Genomic DNA, 15,916 nt, shown 5'->3' with positions numbered 1-15,916 from the left:
GATTGTTAAATTAACTTTAGCCTAAACTTGCCTCCTTACACATTTTAAGTCCAGCCTAAAGCTTTCTCTGAAAATCATGAACTGTTACCTAAATGGAGTCATAAGCAGACTGTAACCTACTCTTGTGCTAATCACCACATTTTGGCCAATCAAAGGAGACCAACTGTTCAAACCATGTTAAATTAAGGTAAATGCTGGGCTGTACCCAATCAGGCTGTTTCTGTACCTCACTTCCATTTTCTGTACATCACTTTACTTTCTCTGTCCACAAATCTTCCAACCACATGCCTATGCTGGAGTCTCTGTGAACCTACTCTGGCTTGAGAGGCTTCCTGACTCATGATTTGTTCTTTGCTCAATTAAACTCCGTTAAATTTAGTTTGGCTCATGATTTTTTAACAGTGTGTTCTGCACGTGATGGGGTTTGTTGTAAGGTGATCCCATTTGCCCATCATGCTGGGAAACGCCCTCATGTCAGACTCTTTAGGTTGTGCAGATAACAGAGTAGACTTGTCCAGCCTCCTGTGTGGGGACTGGTAGCTAAATAAGAGTGCAAGTGGATAAACATTTATTTAATGCTTTTTTTTCACTATTGTAAGATTCTTCCTGGGGCCTGAAAGTTTAAGATGAGTAACTCCTCCCTTCTCAGGCCCAGTACCAAGGTGCAAGGCCACTTACATTAGCAGGGTGCACCAGCAAAATAGCAGAAGCAGGAAGAGAGTTGGCCAGAAGATAGCTACCCTGGTTGAAAGACACAAACTCCTGAAGATCGAGAAAGAGGCCATCCAGGTACAACATAGCAGTTACGACAGACTAGGACACTTCCTGTTTACAGGAGACTATAAAACCTTTATCCCGTCCTCACTTGGTGCTGATGCCATTTTAGGCCTCAGCCCACCTGCACCCAGGCGCTCATTAAAACAGCACGTTGCTCCACACCACCTCATCTTGTCTGTTGCGCTCTTGGGTTTCAAACCAATACAAAAATTTTACGTTCTGGTGCCAAAACCTGGGAGGGGCTCAAGTCTGCATCCTCCTTGGGCCTACCCCTCCACCCCAGAGAGTAGGCCACAGCAGCCAGACAAAGGAAACTCCTCAGCCTCCAGTCACCCCTCTGCATGCACATCAGTCACTGATCTCACCTACCAGTAAGTTTCCTGGGAGCTCTGTCAACAGGGAAAAATCTACATGGCCTCTCTTGGTTTCTCCGGTCCGAAAATCCAGCATTGGTCCAAGAAGGCTCTGGTGTGTGCCAGGCAGTTGCTGATCATCTGTTCTTAGGGGACACCTCTAAGCCAACTGATCCCATTCCGGGAACGAAAAAGGCAGCAGTGACGATCACTCCTTTTATCGTCTCCCTCCAGCTGTCCAGGACGGTCTCCTTTTTCTCTGTTCTCCCATGCCTACCCTCCGTTATGGGAAATTCCTGGTCCTCTATTCCAAAAAACAGCCCTCTAGGCTGCCTCATAAAAGAACCCTGCAAACCTTAGGCCTCAAACAAGATATCCACCCTAAGTGCCTCGTCTTTTTTTACAATATAGCCTGGATGCAGTACAAATTAAACAATGCATCTAAATGGCCCTCAAATAAAACATTTGACTTTATAATTTTAACGAACTTAAGCAATTATTGCCAATGACTGGAGAAATGGGGAGAAATTCTGTATGTCCAGGTGTTTTTTGCACTCAGATCACAGCCCGACCTCTACAATTCTTGCTTACCTGTTCAAATCCTTCTCTTCCATTCTTGCTATCCAGATCACCTTTCTCCTCCCAACCCTACCTCTTTTTCCTCATTCAATCCAGCAGACTGCTGTCCATGCCTCCCAGCCACTACCTCTTTCTCTCAACCGCCTTCTTTAACCCGTTCGTTGTCTTCTCAGTCATCATCTTCTCAGCCGCCACCTTCCCAGTCAGCTGTATCCACTTCTTTTCCTACACCATCCCATTAGGACAATTCTAGCATTGCCTGTACTCATTCTCCTTCCTCATTGCCCTCTCCTGAAGCCTATAAACCCATCCTGCCACCTTACGCCCGTATGTATCCTCCACTGCTTATCAACTCAACTCCCTTCCCCCTTCATAGCCTCAGTAGGAACCACTTCCGGCTTTTTCCTTCTCTCCGGCCCATACTCCTTCAGATGCCATCTTTAGCCTATGACCCAACCTTATTTCAGGAAGTAGCAGGAACTGAAGGTATTACTAGAGTTCATGTTCCCTTCTCCCTCACTGATCTGTCTCAAATTAACAAAAGACTCGGTTCATTTCCAGAAGACCCCACCTCTTATATTAGGGAGTTTCAGTACCTTACCCAGTCTTATAAACTAACCTGGCATGACCTCTACATTATCCTCTTCCACCCTCACCCCAAAAGACTAAGACCATATCTGGACCCTAGCTCAGGCGCAGGCTGATACAATTCATCACCAAACTCCTGCCCAGCCTACTGGCTCAGAGGCAGTTCCCAATCAGGACCCCCACTGGGATTATCAAGATGGGGCCTCTGGATGCCACCATCAAGACCACATGATTGTGTGTCTCCTTGCAGGACTCAAAAAGGGTGCCCATAGAGTAGTAAACTATGAAAAACTTTCAGAAATCACCCAGGGTCCTGACGAAAACCCAGCCCTTTTTCTCTCTTGTTTAACTGAAGTCATAAGAAAATACACCAACCTAAACCCAGCCAGCCGAAAAGGAACCACTATCTTAAACCTTTGGTTCACCTCCCAGTCCACCCCCAATATTCCACGCAAACTTCAGAAGCTTGATGACAGCCCTCAAACCCCACATGGAGACCTTCTTAATTTAGCCTTCAAAGTCTTTAACAATCATGATGAGGAAAATGAAAGGCAAAACACAGGTAGTTTCAAATGCTTACCTCCACCACGCCCGCAGGGCTGCAGCTCAAAAGGGAAGCCTCCTAGCAATCCACCTCCACCTGGTGCCTGTTTCAAGTGTGGCAATGAAGGCTACTGGTCCAGACAATGCCCAAACCCAGGTAAGCCCACCAGGCCATGCCCCCTTTGCAGAGGACCCCACGGGAGGTTGGACTGTGAGCGGACCCCACAAGGACCGCCCCCATCCCTTCCTAAGATGGCCAAAACCTCCTATTAGGATCTCATCGGCCTTGCCACTGAAGACTGACGGTGCCCTGAAATGGACACCCTGGCAACTACCATCTCTTCATCCGAGCCAAGGGTACCCTGATGGTGGCAGGTAGGCCGGTATGTTTTTTTTTTTTTTTTTTTTTTTTGAGACGGAGTCTCGCTCTGTCGCCCAGGCTGGAGTGCAGTGGCGCGATCTCGGCTAACTGCAAGCTCCGCCTCCCGGGTTCACGCCATTCTCCTGCCTCAGCCTCCCGAGTAGCTGGGACTACAGGCGCCCGCTACCACGCCCGGCTAATTTTTTGTATTTTTAGTAGAGACGGGGTTTCACCGTGTTAGCCAGGATGGTCTCGATCTCCTGACCTCGTGATCCGCCCGCCTCGGCCTCCCAAAGTGGTATGTTTTTTAATTAATACCAGGGCAACCTACACTGCTTTACCTAATTTTTCAGGACCCACTGAGTTCTCCCAAGTCTCTATTGTAGAAATTAATAGACAAGTCTCCAAACCCCAAGCCACCCCTCCACTTTTCTGCTCCCTATACACCTTTTCCTTCACTCACTTTCTTAGTCCTACCCTCATGCCAAACTCCACTCCTTTCAAAGCTCCACACTACTCTTCACTTCCATGTTCCCCATAGTACCCAACACATCAACCCAGACCCCTCTGGGGCTTCTAACTTTCTTCTACTCCTCCAACCTGCCACCTTAAAACATACAACTTTTCCTTACCCCCCATCCGTAGTTAACCCCTCTGTTTAGGACACTTCCACACCCTCAGTCACAAAACACCACACCCCCATCCACATTGCCCTTAAAAAGCCCACCCAGTTCCTGTCACAGAAGCAGTATCCCATCTCCCAAGCAACTCGCATAGGCCTAAAGCCTATCATTTTCGCCTCCTCACCAGTCGCCTACTCCACCCAACAAACTCCCCTTTTAACAGTTCTACCTGTCAAAAAGCCAGATGAAATTTATCGCTTAATCCAGGACCTCAGGCTCATTAACCAAGCTGTACTCCCAGTACGTCTAGTAGTTCCTAATCCATATACTTTACTTTCCGTAATTCTGTCTAATACCACCCATTTTTCTGTTCTAAACCTAAAAGATGCTTTTTTTTCCCCACAATTCCTTTATACCTTGATTCCCAAAACCTCTTTGCCTTTACATGGGAAAACCCCAACTCCAAACTTTCACGTCAGCTCACCTGGTGCATACTACCTCAAGGTTTCAGAGACAGCCCCCATCTTTTTGGACAGGCCCTTGCTCTTGACCTCGGTACCCTATCCCTAAAACCATCCACTCTCCTTCAATGTGTTAATAATCTGCTCCTGTGTAGCCCCTCTCAAAGACACTGCAACACCCACACTATCTCTCTCTTTTAAACTTCTTGACAAAACGAGGGTATTAGGTCTCCTCTAAGAAAGCACAATTATGCACCCCCTTAGTCACCTATCTAGGGCTAGCTCTTACCCCGTGAACCCAAGGGCTCACAGCTGACTGCATATCTCTCCTCCAATCCCTCCTGCCTCCGCAAACTAAGCAAAAAATTCCCTCTCTTTTCTAGGATTAGTGGGATGTTTTAGGCTCTAGGTTCCCTCCTTCGCTCTACTTGCCAAACCATTATACCAAGCTGCTAAAGCCCCACTCCATGAGCCTTAAAAATCTGCACAGCCTATTACCCAACCTTTCCGTCTACTCTGGAAGGCTCTCACCTCAGCCCTGTCCTCACTCTCCCAGACCTCACCAAACCTTTCTCCCTTTATACTGACCAACAGCATAGAGTTACACTAGGTGTTCTAACCCAGTCTAAAGGACCCACCCTTCAGGTTATTGCCTACCTCTCTAAACAGCTTAAAGCCTCAGTTCTTGGATGGCCTGCCTGCCTCCGACCATTGGCGGCAGCTGCTGTCCTAACCCTTAAAAGCCTAAAACTATCTCTCCATGCCAACCTAACAGTTTATTCAACCCATAACATCAAAGACATGCCAACTCACTGCAGTGTACTAGTCTCATCTCTGCCCCATGACTCCTCCAACTGTATGCTCTATTCATAGAAACCCCCCAAATCACTATGCTAACCAGCTCCCATCTAAACCCAGCCATGCTCTTACCTGAAGCTACAACCGCCAAAGACCCTAAACACTTCTGTGTGAACACTGTTCAAACCTTTCTTATACCTTTTCCAAACCTAACAGATGAACCCCTTCTTTACTTGGTTTGTAGACGGCAGCTCCTTCTTACAGCAAGGATGCCGGCATGCTGGCTATGCTATAGTGTCCCCCGCCCCCCCGCCCCCACATACTATTGAAGCCAATCCACTGCCCCTAGGCACTACCTCCCAAAAGCTGAACTCATTGCCCTCACTCAAGCTCTCACACTGACAGCCGGACAACAAATTAACATATATTCAAATTGTCATTATACATTCCATATAGTACAGTCACACTCGTCTACCTGGAAAAAACGGGGTTTCCTAGCTGCAAAAAACACTCCTGTCATAAATGGCTCTCTCATCAACAAACTCCTTCAAGCTATCAGGCTCCTGCAGAAAGTTGCCATCATTCATTGCAGGGGCCACCAAACCCCAGACAATCACATATCGGCTGGAAATGCGCTAACAGATCAGGTAGTGAAACAAATAGCCCTATGATCCGTGCAAGGCCAGTTTCTCTCCCTGTCCTTGTTCTCTCCTCTTTACTCCTCAGAAGAAAAGCAGGACTTCTGAGCCCAAAACCTTCAAAAGCAAGGACCATGGTATGTCAAGGAAAGGTGCTTCGTTCTTCCTCACTCTCAAAATCTTCCTCACCTCCAAAGACTCCACAACTCTTTCCATGTCGGTTACAAACCTCTCTTGCAACTTTTCCACTCTATTCTCACTTGTCCTCACCTTTCCAGCCATGTCTGAGAAATTACCCAGTCTGGCTCTATCTGCCACTCGGTGTCACCCCAAGGCTCCCTCTGGCCGCTACCTTTTCCTACCGACCAAGCCTGGGGCCAGGTACCAAGGCAAGAATGGCAAGTAAACCTCACTCACATGCTGCTCTGCTATCTTCTAGTCTTTGTCTATACTTTCTCCAGGTAAGTAAAAATGTTCCCAACAACTTCAGAAGGTGCAAATGTCGTCACACAAACTCTCATCATGCATATAATTCCCCATTTCGTACTCCCAACATCCATCCAGCCCAATAACAGGCCGGCCTTCATCAGCCAAATTATTCAAGGTGTCTCTACATCTCTAAATATGAAGTAGGTTCCCCACACACCCTACAGGCCTCAATCTTCAGGCAAAGTTGAAAAAACTAAATCTGTCCTTAAAGCCCAACTCACGAAGCTGGCTCTAAAAACCCACCAGTCGTGGACAAAAAATCTCCCTTTTGCCCTCATGAGACTCCACACAACACCAAAAGCACCCTCTTTTTATAGTCCCTTTAAAATCATGTATGGCCGAACTTTTATCTTAGGGCCTCCACCCTTACCAAACTCTAACCCACTCAGAAATTACCTCCCCTCCTTAATCCAGACACAGTCTTTCATTCGTGAAGCAGCAAATGAGGCTATACCTCTCCCTGTTGACACCTCCTTGTCCTCTCAACATAACTGTCTTGCAGGCACAGACGCGTTTCCAGACAATACAGACGATGCTCCTACTACAAGGACAATGTGGATACCAACCCGTCTCTCAAGAATACCCAAAAAATTAAGGTTTTGTTTTTCCAAGGTGCCCACACCACCCCCTATATCACACGTGAAGTAGTTATTGAGAAAGAGGCCCCTTTTCCCTTTTATCTACAACCAAATAGACGGGAATGTAAGATTCTCCCTGAGGCCTGAAGCTTAAGGAGATGAATAACTCCTTCCTTCTCAGGCCCAGTACGAAGGCGCAAGGCTACTTACGTCAGCGGCGAGTGCCAGCAAGATATCAGAAGCAGGAAAAGAGCCGACCGAAAGACAGCTACCCTGGCCGGAAGACACGTACCCCTGAAGATCGAGAAAGAGGCCATCCAGGTACAACGCAGCAGTTATGTCAGACTAGAACACTTCCTGTTTACAGGAGACTATAAAACCTTTGTCTTGTCCTCAGTTGGTGCTGATGCCATTTTAGGCCTCAGCCCGCCTGCACCCAGGCACTCATTAAAACAGCATGTTGCTCCACACCACCTCGTGTTGCCTATTGACGTGCTCTCAGGGTTCAAACCGATACAGAAACCTTACAACTATGGTATATATTATTAATTGAGTTGGTTGCCCCAAATTCATATGTTAAAGCCCTAATCTCCAATGTGAGTGTATTTGGGGATAGGCCTACAAATTAGTAATTAAGGTTAAGTGCAGTCATAAGGGTGAGGGCTTGATATGGTAGACCTGGTATCCTTAGGTGTCCTTATAAGACGTGTGAGAGACACCAGAGAACTGTTTCGTCCAGTACACAAAAGAAAGGCCATGTGAGGACATAGTGAAAAGGCAGCCAAGAGGAGAAGCCAGGAGGAGAACCCTTACTAGAAACCAACCCTGACAGCACTTTGCACCTTGATCATGAATTTCTAGCCTCCAGTACTGGGAAAAAATAAATTTATATTGTTTAAGCCACCCAGTCTGTGGTGTTTGTCATGGCAGTCTGGAGACCCTTTCTCCTCCCTTTTCTGGAAATTAATCCTCTAGTCATCTCCTGAAATGGGGTGTGGGAGTATTCACCTGCAGCATCAAGTTGGCAAGGGGATCTGATATTCTAATTATATTTTAAACAGAATTTCTACAAATCTTATTTTTTAAAAATTCGTATTTTCATCACTACCTTCTTGAGGTGTGAGGACTAAACTCTGACCTTTTTTCTGTCTTGCCCAAATTCCTAAGAGGCCTGGGGAGTAACATCCTACAAACCATAAAATCTCACCAGATGGGTTTTATTTTATCCTATATGACAAGCTTACTTTCCAACCTTACTCTGGCATAACATCAAATGACAGATAAAGAAGAAAATCAAAATATTTTACCCCAAAATATGTCTCTTTGACATACTTTGAGTGGCCCTACAAAGCCTTCTGTTGTGAGGGAAAATTTACTTCTGTCAAGAATATGAAGAATATAACCAAATCTTTTCCTTTTCAGTCCCTTCCAATCCTGAAGAGATGAACTGAGAGACTAGAACCCTTTACAGGTATGAATGGGAAACATTGCCATCTATTGTCTGTAAGGGCAGCCACCTATGAGACTTTATCTACATAATAAGAACCTTGGTTTTCATCACCCCTTATCTTCCTCCAGACACTCCTTTCTATTGATTCCAGGTTTTTAGATAATAACTTAACTCTTTCAACAAATTGCCAATCAGAAAATCTTTGACTCCATCTATAATCCTATGACCTATAAACTACTACACTTCCCACCTGTGCGCCTGTCCCCTCCTCTCCCCCAAACCTATGGATACTTCACATGTGTAGATTGATGTCTTTTGTCAACCCAACCACCTTGGGCACATGTTCTTAGGACCTCTTGAGACTGTGCCTTGGGCCATGACCACTCATATTTGGCTCAAAATATTTTACAGAATAATTTACTCTTCAAATATTTTACAGAATTTGGCTCTTTTCATGGTCAGGTGATTAGCAGGGTAAAGCAGCTGGCTTTTTATTTTTTTGCCATTGGGAGATTAGGATTTGGTTTACTTTTTTTTTTTTTTTTTGAGAAAGGCAATTACCGCTTGTCTATCAGCGAGCCAACTCCCCAGATATTATTATCATCTCCTTTGGCATTCTATTTTGTCCTCTGCAGTTTAGACTTTGTAATTTTTTTTCTATTCCATTCAGAATTCTTTGGTGAGGTTTTAGAAAAAAGAGTAGTTACATGCATGTGTTCAGTCCTAAATCAACTGGAAAATTATGCCTCTTTGGTGGTGTGATTAATTTTATATTTCTTTGTATTTTACTTATGTATGTACATTAATTTTGGATTTCTTTGCATCTTCCTTTACCGGCAGTCCATGAGGATAAGGAAGGTGAGTGTTTTTTGTTTTTGGTTTTTTTTTTTTTTTTTTTTTGAGACAGGGTGTCACCCTGTCGTCCAGGCTGAAGAACAGTGGCACGATTTGGGCTCACTGCAGCCTCAACCTCCCAGGCTCAAGCTAACCTCCCACCTCAGCCTCTCAAGTATCTGGGACTACGGGTGTGCCAGCATGCTTGGCTAATTTTTAAAATGTTTTTGTAGAGATGGGATCTCACCATGTTGGCCAGGCTGGTCTCGAACTCCTGAGCTCAAGCAATCCACCCACCTCAGACTGTCAAAGTGCTGGGATTATAGGTGTGTGTCACTATGCCCAGGCCTTATTCACTTTTATGTCCTCAGAGCTCCCACAAGTCATGACATATAGCAAAGAATCAATAATTACTTGTTAAATAAACAAGATAGTCTCCAGATTTTAATGATTTGCCAGTTGCCATAGTTTTTTCTATGCATAAGTCCAGCTTTCCCCACTCCATTTCCCTTCCAGCCACGTTGATTTTCTCTCTAATTACTGGTCAAGATTCAAATGGAATGAAGCAATAAAGATATTTTTATGTTTGCTTATAAGAGAATAAGCTTTCAAAAAGGATTTGAAAACTTGAGTTTTCCCTAAGTCCTTAAAATAGTTCCAAATAGCACCACTCCAATTACCAAAATATCATTAATTTTTTTGTTCAGTACCTTAAATTTTAAACAATGCTGAATATTTAAGCCAATTAAATAAATTTTTTCAAAATGTTAACACATTTACCATCTAAAACTATCTTAAATACCACCGATAGTATATATAACTCTCTTTAGGATAGCACATTTTAGACTAAAAACAGCATCAGCTATGTCATTTTCAGTAACATGAAGCTAAAATTTAAATAGATCACCAAAGATTAAATTGAAATGAGCAAAAACATGATTGGTGTTTTACACCTTTAGCATGTGAAAATGTTCATTATATCAAATAGTTAAATTATAGAAAATTCATTTCAGTTGATTTTTATGAAATGTATTCAATTATAAATTAATACAATGTATGTGTTTTTCATGTGTGATAAATATTACATTTAAAGTATGACAGAAAAAAATAACATATATTTTATTTTTATATAAATAACCTTGTTATGCTCACCATAGCAATCTTTGAGTTAACAAATTTAAGTTGAAAGTGTACTTCCTTTTTACTATTATAGATTAAAATAGAAAATCACTATGTTCTTCAATAAGATTTTGACTTTATAAGCCTGTGTTTATAACTAAATGATAATATCTTTACAATTCATTTGGAAAAACTTCAGTGTTTTGTACTTACCTACAATGTCCTTCATAAGGCCTACAATACTCTCATCTCCTGTAATCCAAGGACGCTTCCCCACTTCATGACCATAGGCTGCTCTGAAATTGAAAATGGACATAAACATTTCTTAGCTTTTATGTGCATGTGTGTGATTATTTCAAATATCAGCTTTAGCAAATAAACATTTCTATGTGGACCTTTCTATGTGTTAGTAATTATATAAAATCAGGCTTTTTTAAAACAAAATATATAATACTTGGGATTAATGTCTTTTAACTTCTCTTTTTAAATTTCTTTTATTTTCTTTTTGTGAGGAATGGGGGAGATTGTTCATATGTTATTTTAATATTTTGCTATATTCTAGAGTCTAATTTTTTTGGTCTCAGTTATTTTGCAATTTTTAAGATTATTTGAACACTACTTTTATACCTGTAGAATGTAGTATCCATACTAAAACTTCCATACTATTTTGTAAGGCTAGAGACTAAAATGATTATAAATTGAAATATAGCTATAATCTGTAAATTTAATAGAAGTGTATAAAATATGACTATACTCATAATACCATTTTATAGGTAAATAACAAAATTTATGAATAATCAAAGCCAACACTACTTGGTTTGACATATTTGCTAGCAATTTCATCTGTCACATTCCAGCTCAATTTTATTATTCTAGTAAGTATCCCAGGAGGCATAGTAGAAAAATGCAAAATACATAGAGTACTTCAACTTTCAAGAAATTTCCATGAAATGAAGAAGGCAAATACACTTGAAAAACATAGAAGAAATTAAAACAGAGGATTAAGATGAAGCGCCTCTGAGTGCTGTTACATTGTTGTATCTTATGATGCTCTGAATGTGATAGTTCTGTAAGCAGGCAGGGGGGTCTCCAGGGATTATAACATTTAATAAAGTTGAACCATCAGCCTGTTTTACAGCCTCCTGCCCTATCACTTGTTTTTTTCCCAAGCCTGGTGTGTAATGCTGTCACCTTGTTGGTTAGGGCAAGCTTCTGACAGACCCCAGCAACTCATAGACGAGTCTGTGTGAAATTTCCTCATTACCATGCTAAAGTCTCCACCCTGGGGAGGAGCTATAGCTTCATTACCATAACATGTGATCTACACACTGGCGTGATTACTCACTGCATCTCCGCAACTGGGACTCTTCCTCTACATGAGATGATGCACCTTCTTCCCTATCACCCCATAAAACTTCCCTGTCACTTTTCCTCTGGGAGACACTGCTTCTGTGAAAACTCCCAGTGTCCTCCTTACTTGATGCCAAGTAATCAAACTTCTATTGATCAAAACCTGCTCTATTTTTTTTTACTACAGAGAAATAATTTATTTTAAATCATATTTTAGAATTATGCAATATTTTAAAACTTATTTCATAATAAATATTGCAAAGATGATTTCACAATTAAAAATATAAATATTTGAGCCTGCTGTATATTCCTCTGACTTTTTTTAAATTATACTTTAAGTTCTGGGATACATGTGCAGAACGTGCAGGTTTGTTGCATAAGTATACATGTGCCATGGTGGTTTGCTGCACCCATCAACCCCTCACCTACATTAGGTATTTCTCCTAATGCTCTCCCTCCCTTAGCCCCTCACCCCCCACAGGCCCCAGTGTGTGATGTTCCCCTCCCTGATTCCATGTGTTCTCATTGTTCAACTCCCACTTATGAGTGAGAACATGCAGTGCTTGGTTTTCTGTTCCTGCATTAGTTAGCTGAGAATGATGTTTCCAGCATCATCCATGTCTCCAGAAAGACCTTTGTTACTCACCAAAAGAATAAAGCCCATTTTTTCTGGGTAACAGTTCTTAATTCTTTAGGAATCCAAAAGTTTGTCAGCTTGAAAGAAAGGAATGAAAATGTGCTTTTTGTATAGTACCAACCTGGGTTGAATCTGTGTCAGTAAACTGGTGCTGGTGGGCTGGTACTCCCTAAGAGGGGTGGTAAGACCAGAGGACTAGAGCACTGTTTTTCCTCCTTTGCAGATTTCCAAGGTATAAATACTCCCATTATGGGTGATTTCATACTACCAACAGAAATTCTGAGTATTTAATAATTGGCTTTTGACATCTGGTATAAGCCAGCTCCAGGTCAGTACTGGTCGTGAGACCACATTTATTGGAAGCTATAGGGCTTCATTTTCCACATTTGTACAAGTAAATGGGTAACAATATGGACCTTAAAGGATTCCCATGAGAAATAAATGAGATAACATGTGAAAGAGACGGTTACATAGTACCCTGTTTCTGAGTCTTCTTTCCTAATGTAAATCTAATGCTAAAACTCCCTTCATCAGCATGTGGTATAGAACACAATTTTTAAACTAACATTTCTATTACCATATAAACTAAGATGAAGGAAGAGGACTTTCTTTGAGAATAAACATAGGCTGCTAAGAACTAAGGATGGAAGAGAGGGGCAATTGTTAGTTATTATTATTCGTATTATTATTAGATAGCCTGCAGCTTGCCTCTTTCTTGATTTCTAATATAAATGCTAAAGACAAAAATCATTATCATTAAATGGTAGTTAAAGGAAGATACTTGGATCCTTTTTTATTTTCATCACATAGAGCTCCATGGCCTTTGCTGATAGCACAATACATCTTATTACATTTAGGTAGTAAAATTCTATGTTCTGCCTCAGAGAATTTATATCTCAGAATATTATGCCACCTACTCCTCACTCTGGTAGACACCGTGGTAATAATCTTTAAGGATATGTTTCTTCCTGCAATGCTTTTGGCATCTCCCTCCCTTTAAAATACCACACAGAGTCTGCTTCTTCATTTTGTTAGCCCACTAGCCTGGGGTAGTGAAATGTATTTAGAAAGTGTTACCCAAATAAACCCAAAGTAAAGTGGCCTGTCATTAGAAAGAGTTGATGTAGATTAAAGTGCAGTTATAAACATCAGTATTAAAGTTAAGAAAAAATATTATATTGTTCAAACAAAGCTACTTAAAATAGTCGCAGCATAGATGTAATCTTCTTTTACAAATGCTGGAAAGGAAAAGAGAGCATGGGAGAGAGTTAACTCACTGCCACAGAATAAATCATTGCTGTAAGTGGGTGTTTTCTGAGACATCTACTAGGAGTATTTACTCACAAAATTAGAATTGCAGGATGTAAAATTAGGAAGTTAATAGAAACCTGGATCCTCTTTAAAGTAGGACCATGCTGTAACCATCCCACAGAATGAAAAATGGCCCTGTTTTTAGAAAGCTTCCTTCCATAAGTAAATAATTACAATTTCACGGGCTGCCTTCATTACATTATAATTTTTTTTCCATGATCCAATTGATGATTAGCCAATAAAGATGTTGAGAGGCCAGGGACAGTGGCTCATGCCTGTAATCCCAGCATTTTGGGAGTCCAAGGTGGGTTGATCCCTTGAGACCAGGTGTTTGAGACCAGCCTGGGCAACATAGGGAGACGTCATCTCTACAAAATTAAAGAAAAAATTAACCAGGCTTGGTGGCATGTACCTATAGTCGTAGCTACTCAGGAGACTGAGGTGGGAGGATAGCCTGGGCCCAAGTGTTTAAGGCTGCAGTGAGCTATGATCACGCCACTGCACTCCAGCCTGGGCAACACAGTGACACCCTGACTCCAAAAAAAGAATGTTAATTAGAAAAACAAAAACAAAGATGTTGTGAAAAATCTTTGTAACATGCCATTCTATGTATTTTCTTAATGCTCTCTTATTCAAACACTATTGCTTTTAATGGAAGAAATCCTTAAATTAAATGAGACTAGCGGGGTCTGAAGGAGGCATCTACATCTCTCTGGCATGTTTTATCAGTGTCCTGTCAGCACACACACACTGCCATGTAAAGTAAACTCTGTGGTTTATTCCTGATATTTAATTCAAAGGGACATTTTTGTCTTTAAATAATCTTACCTAAACTGTCACAGTTCTTAGAAGAATCCCTGTAGAGACAAAACTGTAGTAGGTTTTTGCTCTTATGAAAAAGAGAGAACACCCTTTATGTAGCAGATCTGACAATGTAAATGACCTAAAATATTGTGATTCTATTTTAGGAACATAATACCCATCTCCCAGCTTACAATATGCTCTTTAGGACTGATATATCCTTCTGTTCTAGCTGAATTGTGGCATTATGATTATTAACCAATGTTATTCTTCATTAAATAATCCAGGTCATTAGTAAATATTTAATATAAACTATTATTCCCAAATACTTCATGCCTATTGCCTACTCATTCCAACAGACCCATAGGCTTCAGGCATATTGTTGCTTCTTCTTGTTACAAAACCTTTTTACTTATAATTATTAAGTATCAAATAAATATAATCACCCAAAAAGTTTTATATTTCAGAATACTGGAATTGCCTAAATATTGCCATTTTGCAAAACAAATATATTCTTCAATGTGTTATTAATCTACTTTAGAAATCCCATAGAGTTGAAAATGAAAACGCAAATTAATGGTAATAGAATTTTAAAACTAACTCAGAGGTAAAAGATTCTAAGAAAACTATTTTCACAGTTTTCCTTAAATAAGTGTAAGTTTTAGAAATCATTTGGTTCTACTATCATCTGAATGTGTCCCCTTCAATTTCTTATGTTAAAATTTGATCTGCCAATGTGACAGTATTAAGAGGTAGAGTCTTTAGGAGGTGATTCAGTCATAAGGGCAGAGCCCTCATGAATGGGATTAGTACCCTTGTAAAACAGGTGGGAGGCAGGTGTTTGCCTCTTTTGCCACATGAGGATACAGCAAGAAGCACCATCTTGGAAGCAGAGAGCAGACCTTACCAGACACTAAGTCGGCCAGCACTTTGATCTTGGACTTTCCAGCCTCCAGAATTGTAAGAATATTCAGTTCTCTTCTCTATAAATTATCCAGACTCAGGTATTTTGTATAGCAGTGGGAACAAACCAAGACAGATCCTAAAATATTTCTAGTTGTACCTCTATTCTTGGCTTTTCCTTAGTATAAGAAATCAAAGATGGTAGCCTTATGAATTACAAAATCAGGCTGCATTATGACAAAAAATCATTTATTCAATACTTAGGTGTGGTAGGCAGTATGTCTGCAATAGGCCATAAAACTGGAGAAGATGGAATCCATGAGCCAAATGGCATTTCCTACTTTACAATACTTGGATGGACAGAGATTTGACATCTATATGCCTGTGTAAAATCTTGCTTTGTTGAAGCACTCTAATTTTTATGTTACTGTTAAGATTATAATTTTTTTTGAGACTGGATCTGACTCTGCTGCCCAGGCTGGAGTGCAGTGTCACAATCTCAGCTCACTGCAAACCCCCACATTCCAAGCTCAAGCGATCCTCCCACCTCAACCTCACGAATAGCTGGGACTACAGGCATGTGCCACTACATCCAGCTAAATTTCTTTTGTATATTTTGTAGAGACAGGGTTTTACCATGTTGCCCAAGCTGGTCTCAAACTCCTGAACTCAAGTGATCTGCCTGCCTTGGCCTCCCAAAGTCCTGGGGTTACAGCCTTGAAC

At 41.3% G+C, this 15,916-nt stretch overlaps 1 protein-coding gene across 14 annotated transcripts in view; it reads right to left on the bottom strand.

Moving 5' to 3' along the window:
• Window positions 1-15,916, bottom strand: part of KYNU (kynureninase) — a 159,463-nt gene that overhangs the window by 98,538 nt on the left and 45,009 nt on the right. For all 14 annotated transcript variants that reach the window (XR_010149734.1, XR_010149738.1, XR_010149733.1 and 11 more), the window contains one exon: window positions 10,405-10,487. Coding sequence is in view for 8 of the 14 variants with exons in the window: in XM_515818.6 (XP_515818.4) it covers window positions 10,405-10,487 (83 nt within the window). In the remaining 6 variants the exon portion in view is untranslated. The remainder of the gene's footprint in view (window positions 1-10,404; window positions 10,488-15,916) is intronic.

The sequence above is a fragment of the Pan troglodytes genome, chromosome 13 (genome assembly GCF_028858775.2).
Source record: "Pan troglodytes isolate AG18354 chromosome 13, NHGRI_mPanTro3-v2.0_pri, whole genome shotgun sequence".
NCBI classification, from domain to species: domain Eukaryota; kingdom Metazoa; phylum Chordata; class Mammalia; order Primates; family Hominidae; genus Pan; species Pan troglodytes.
The sequence above is the reverse complement of the archived record's forward strand: the minus strand, read 5'-3'. Positions and strand labels throughout refer to the sequence as shown.